Genomic DNA, 6,553 nt, shown 5'->3' on the forward strand with positions numbered 1-6,553 from the left:
ACTAGACCTGTGGCCTTCCAACACCCACTTTTAAAAAGCAGCACTAGCCTCAAATGATCGCTGTGCAAAACCTCCACCCAGCAGACAGACGCTGTGCTGGTGAAAGCTCAGGAGGACCCAGAGACCTGCTTCTCAGTCTCCCTCTAACCCATGACCAGCCCAAAGACCAATGGACACAATGGGAGTCCTTTTCCTTCTCCCTGTCTATACACAGAACGTCCCAGATGCACGACATACACTGTCTGGCTTACTGCCCTCACCTAGTTGCCGTCATCACTTCACACTCACCACTGTGGAAAAACAACAGCTCTCTGAACTCAAATCATGAAGCTGGACTGTCAGCTTCAATGCCATTCACAGAAAGGCAGACGCCTACTCAAGTTACTTTTTGAGTAAACAGCCATGCAACTCTGAATTTTCAACTGAAGACATAGTTCAGTAACAATACCTTGATACTTTCAAGACGAAATTGCATAAAAGGCACATTTTTATACACAAAAGAAATTAAACTGGCTAAGACTTTTAAACCTTGAAGGCAAATCCAGTATTACCTTGGACTGTTTTCCCCAAGTAATCTCCTTTGCGTTCCTTGTTAATGACGTACTGATAGATCTTTCCAGTGGTCAGATTATTGTCCTTGGTGAGGCGGATGTCAAGGAAACGTTCATAGTTACCCAGGTCAAGGTCTACTTCCCCACCATCATCCAGCACAAAAACCTCACCTGCAGTGAACAGTGAAAATGGTTAGGGTGCGTGAAAGATACAAATACCATGGCACAACTTGAGTTCCCAAATATAAACACTTGAAAAGAACAAAGTCTGCATTAACTTGACAGGAAGCAGGGAAATTTATTTCCAGAAAAGTAAATATGACAAGAAAGAAAAATCACCAATCATTCTGCAAAAGGTTAACTCCATACTTCCAGTTTACCGCCAAACTCAGTCTGAATTAGAAGATTCTGTCATGAAACAGCATGGAATGAACAGAAGGAAACTACAGCCAAGCAAGACACAGGGAACTTTACATGGTATGGCATCCGCCACCTAAAGAAAAAGAACTTTTGTCTCAAGTCTCCTACCTGAGCAGAGAAAGGTTTGAATGTGATAAAAGTAGGATTTGATCCAAAAACTTAAAACAAGGTATATATGTTACAGTCGTGTTGATGATAAAAACCGGCTTCTGGGCCACACTTTAGTCCAAAACAAAGGTGTGAAATTGCTCAGGTTTCCTCCTATTCCTTTGTTTAACAATCATTCCTTGAAATGTCATTCTAGAAATTCTGCCCCAAATGGGGCCTTCCTACCATCACAATGGGAGACAAGCCCAAAAACAGGAAAGTAAAAACGGTCTTGTTTTTCCCTCATCCTCTGCTCTCAAGAATGCCGAAATATTGTTCCAATTGTTTCCATCCTTCCTGACACTATTTATTACATAAAGATTTTTGCTCTGATGACACTCATAGATTTTTACCTCACATTAGAAAGAAGGAGTATGAAAACAATTTAAAAACTTGAGGGACTTCCCTGGTGGCGCAGTGGTTAAGAATCCGCCTGCCAATGCAGGGGACACGGGTTCGAGCCCTGGTCCAGGAAGATCCCACATGCCGCAGAGCAACTAAGCCTGTGCGCCACAACTACTGAGCCTGCGCTCTACAGCCCACGAACCATAGCTACTGAGCCCACGTGCCGCAACTACTGAAGCCCGCGCACCAAGAGCCTGTGCTCTGCAACAAGGGAAGCCACCACGAGAAGCCCGCGCACCGCAACGAAGAGTAGCCCCCGCTCACTGCAACTAGAGGAAGCCCGTGCACAGCAACGAGGACCCAGTGCAGCCAAAAATAAACAAACAAACAAACAAACAAACAAATACTTGAGAAGTATTTTTTAACATGTCTCAATAGTACATCTACCCCCAATTTTAAGAAATTACTCTTAGGCAATTCAGACACAGTTACACATCACACAGTTGGTAGGTAATCAGCAATAACCAAAGAAGTATAGTGCTGCTTTCCCACCCTACCTTAACGGTTTCTACTTTTCACTCACTTCGAAGGATGCTTGTTTTTACTATCCAAACTCTGTTAGCAAAACAGAATCTCAAGCATACAGATCATCCAAACTCAACATCTATCCGTTGCCTAAATCCCTACAAAGTGGTCCTTTGGCCTCTGTTTGAACACCTCTACCAAAGGGAACTCACAAAATCTTCACCCCACTTTTGGAGAGCACTTACTATTATAAAGATCTTATATTGGGCCAAAATCCATGGCCTTACAACTTCTATCCACCCATCCTATTCCTAAAGATTGGGGCCACAAAGTATAAACATAATCCCTCTTCTCAAATATCTGAAGAAAGTTACTGTGTCACCAGATATCTTTCTTCAAGAGAAGAGACAAACTTTCATCCAGCTACCTAAAATATCATTCCTATTACAGAAACCACTGAACTCTAATCACTCCATTGCCTATTAAGATTTCTGCTTCTTCTCTGTCCAAGTGAGAAAAGCATCACTCTGCTATGCTAAGGACCCTTCTCAGAAGGCAGGAAGTGGAGGTCATGGACTGCAAAATATACACAATTTCCAGGGGCTGACATTTTCTCTCACATATTACATAATTATTTTTATTTTTATTTATTTATTTATTTGTTTGAGTGAGTTTTTGATTAATTTATTTATTATTTTTGCTGTGTTGGGTCTTCATTTCTGTGCGAGGGCTTTCTCTAATTGTGGCAAGCGGGGGCCACTCTTCATCGCGGGGCGCGGGCCTCTCACTATGGCGGCCTCTCTTGTTGCAGAGCACAGGCTCCAGACGCGCAGGCTCAGTAGTTGTGGCTCACGGGCCTAGCTGCTCCGCGGCATGTGGGATCCTCCCAGACCAGGGCTCGAACCCGTGTCCCCTGCATTAGCAGGCAGACTCTCAACCACTGCACCACCAGGGAAGCCCCCATCATTATTTTTAAATAAGAAAAAAGAAATGCATTTTGCTTACCATGCTCATAAGGAGAGAATGTTCCTGCATCAATGTTAATATACGGGTCAATTTTAATGGAGGTTACATGTAAACCACACGACTTGAGTATTGTGCCCACACTGCTGGCGATGATTCCTTTTCCAATTCCTGATATGACACCACCAGTAACTAGAATGTACTTCATTTTACTTGTTGACCTGGGAAAAAGAAAAAACATACCTCAACAAATCAAACTGATCTGGGTTCAAATCCTGACTCTGCCACTTACTATCTATGAAGCCTCTAGGAGCCCCGGTTTCCCTATCTGTCACATGACTTTGGAAGGTTGTTATATGGGATCCTAACAAATGTTTCTTGGATCACTAAATGGCTTTAGTCAAGTATGACTTGAAAAACAACTGCTAATTAAATAATGCAGCTTTTGTTTAAAACTCTGACAGCTAACAACCTTGAGAGCCAACATTAAAAAAAAAAAAAAAAAAAAAAGCCAGCTCTGTTGATAGAACATCATGCCCCCAATGCTGGCTGACACTGCCGCCAGACACTGGGATGTCAGGCAGGTGCTTCATTATTTTCCCTACATGGAGAAAAAAATTTCAGTCTTGGATGAGCACTCCAATTCCCCATGAAAGAGATAATGTCTTTGGCTAAACTAAAATTTATCGCCAAGAAAACACAGCTCCTCTAGGTTATGGAAGACAGCGTAAAAGAACTTCAACATTTAAAAGGAGTAGCAGTTAAAACTAAAGGTCTTTTAATTAAAGGCATCTCTCTTCTGAAATGTAATAACTTGCTCCTTGCCAGCAATCTCTCCCAGGTATGCCATGAAGAGAGACTATATATATTGGAGGAAAAGGACATCAGACAATAAACCAGTCTGAAGCACATAATGGGCAGAGGACTCAAAGAGAGGGGAGATTAGATTAAATCCTAAGAGCTGGACAGTTGTGGTAGGGAATGGAAGGAACAGACTTCATGAGAGATAAAAGGGATGGATGGATGCAAGAACAGCAGGGGCAAGAGGTGAGCAGACAGACAGCGACAGGCTCGCCAGGGAGAATTTATCACTGGCCCCGGTTCTGGAGGCTCAGAAATACCATTTGGTCAGTAAACCCGAATGTGATCAAAATGAGAAAACACAATCACAAGTAGAAGAGAATGCTTGCTTTGGCATGGTCTGGGACATTTTCCTCTTCTGGGAACACTTCTTGTGAAGCCAAATTATAATAAAAATAAGCTAAGAAGGCAACAAGGAAACTGGGGAGTTCTGCTTGAAGCATTCCACCTCCCTGCTCCGCTCCGCTCCTCCCCAAGGCAGGAATAAACATACGTGGCAAAGAGATGAGAATGCTCAGAATGTCTTCCCCTCTCAGACAGCAAGGAAAACACCCAACCATGTCCTGCTCTTTCTATTCTCTGTTGCAGCACTCCCAAAAGCATGCTCCTTGGTTTCGTCAAAATGCATATGGGATACCCAAAAAGGGCTCTATGGACAGATAAATCAGAGAAATGCTGGTTAAACAGTCAACTGGTTTCTTTAATGCAAGACCTCTGGGAGCCTTTAATAAGCTAATGTGCACTGTGATCTCCCAAAAGGGATATACAGTCTGCAGTTTCCCTAAACTTGTTTGACCCCAAGTCTCTAATACTTGGGGGAAACACTGCTCTGTCACTTCACAGCTGAACAGTGCCTCACTGACATGTGAACATCAGACCTGGCTACATTCTAGAGACATCTATAGAAGACTCATCTCATCCATTTGCATTTGATTGGCCCCAATTTTACTCTAAGAAGATGACAGCTCTCTTTAGGGGAGATGCCTGCAGTCCCCCACAGTGCCTGGCAATAAATATTCCAATGTACTCAAGAGACCAGGCAGGAGAGGCTGATGGGACCCAGTCACCCCCATGTATGGACTACCCTGTAGGTAAGTACTACTGTGCTAAACACTTCGGGGACTACAAAAATTACTCAGATTTGGGCCCACAGCTCTAGCTGCAGTCCATTTAGAGAGACAGAACATTTACAAATAAATGAGTAATCCAGTGATGGTAGGAAGCAGAGGGATGATGTGTGACAGGTATAAATGGAGAAGAGAGAGCAGAAAGCTTTCAGTGGCAAGACCAGGGTAAGGACCATGGCCCATCAGAGAAAGGTGAGACAAGTGAAGGGAGGAGAGGAACCAGATGGCTCCTGCTGTGTTGACCTGAGACTTGCAATGGCCTTGAAGGGAAAGGGAACAGAGTGGACAGGAAGGTACAGCTATCTACAGAACACAGAGGTAGGGCCAAGGAAAGAGACGGGGTGGGGGGGGGTGAGGGGGAGACGGTGGGAAATACATAGGAAATTTAGGCAAGGAGCCAAATCATGGGGCAACTTGAATGCTCAATCTGAACTTTAGTCTGAAGGTGATGAGAGACATGGGAAGGTTTTCAAGCACAAAAGTAACAGAAATCAAGACGCATCAAAGGAATTCATCAAAGATGACACAACAACAAAGATGTTGTTGTTCAATGCTGAGATCCAGTTCCAGCTCCACCACTTGTGTACTGGGACCTGTCAAGTCACAGAAGCCGCCTGAAGCCCAAGTCCCTACATCTGTTAAACGGGGGTGAGAATCTCCGCATCGCCTGTGTCACAGGACTGCTGAGGATTCAAAATGATAATGATTGTGGACGTTAAGTGCGCCACGCACACGTAGTGAACTTCTTTAAAATGCGGCATCTTCGTTCAGGGCGGCCGGGAAGTAAGGAGGCCAGCTGTGGGGCCGAAGCCGACCTTTCCCCAGCACCTGGAGGCCGTGCGGCTCCGCACAGCTACCTGGCCCCCTCCGCCCGCAGAAGTCCCGGCGCGCCGGAGGGGGCCGCAGCCAGGCCGCCGAGCCCATCCCCCACCGCGGCGGGCCTGGCTCGGACCTTGATCCCCCTCCAGCGAAGCTAAGGCCGTGCCTTGAGGCCGGAGGGGCGAGGGCCGCGGCAGTCCTAATGGAGCGGCAACGGCCGGGCTGCTCGGGGCGGGCTGGGCAGAGGGGGCTCCCGAGCCTCTACGGCCCTCTCCGTCCCACGAGCCACCCTGGCAGCCTGGTCAGGCGAGCCAGGCCGCGCTGATATGGGCGCTGCCGGGCCCCGCAGCCCGTGCCCCGCGGCCTTACCCGCCGCCCCACGCCCCCCGCGGCCGGTCTCCCCGGAGGCGCCCAGCCACGCGGCCCCGTGCGCGGGAGCCGGCTCCTCGCCGGCCTGGCCGCCCGCCCCACTCCCTTTAGGCACGCAGCCCATTGGGCAGGCCGGCGGGCACCTCACCCCTGATTGGTGGGAGCTGTGTCTGTCACCGGCGGTGGGGCTGTCCCGCGCCGGGCTCTGCTCCTGCCTCCGACTCCTGCACGGGAGAACAGCTCCCGCGGGATCCCTGGAGTCAGCCTACCTGAGGCCGGCTTTAAATCCTGCCGTCGGCTAAAGAGCTAAGAGGGCGACGCTCACGCTCAGCCCCCGGCAGCCAGTGCACCAGCCCGACCGCATGCGCCGGGGAGTCTTTCACGGAGGCGGGCTCTAGGCGGTGCGCACGCAGAGGCGGGGGGCGG

The 6,553-nt window shown here is 47.8% G+C and overlaps 1 protein-coding gene across 2 annotated transcripts in view; it reads right to left on the reverse strand.

Annotated features, from left to right (window-relative positions):
• Window positions 1–6,518, reverse strand: part of CTPS1 (CTP synthase 1) — a 31,144-nt gene extending 24,626 nt beyond the window's left edge. Inside the window, exons 1-3 of one of the 2 annotated variants that reach the window (XM_081223901.1) lie at window positions 6,397–6,518; window positions 2,994–3,172; window positions 552–722 (exon numbers count right to left, since the gene is read on the reverse strand). In XM_081223901.1, coding sequence (XP_081080027.1) covers window positions 552–722; window positions 2,994–3,159 — 337 coding nt within the window. In that variant the 5' untranslated portion in view covers window positions 3,160–3,172; window positions 6,397–6,518. Of the gene's footprint in view, window positions 1–551; window positions 723–2,993; window positions 3,173–6,275 lie in introns of both variants that reach the window. The other variant, XM_081223900.1, reaches the window with a different exon arrangement.
• Between the last annotated feature and the right edge of the window lie 35 nt (window positions 6,519–6,553).

Source organism: Mesoplodon bidens, assembly GCF_964165515.1.
Source record: "Mesoplodon bidens genome assembly, chromosome: 2".
NCBI classification, from domain to species: Eukaryota; Metazoa; Chordata; class Mammalia; order Artiodactyla; family Ziphiidae; genus Mesoplodon; species Mesoplodon bidens.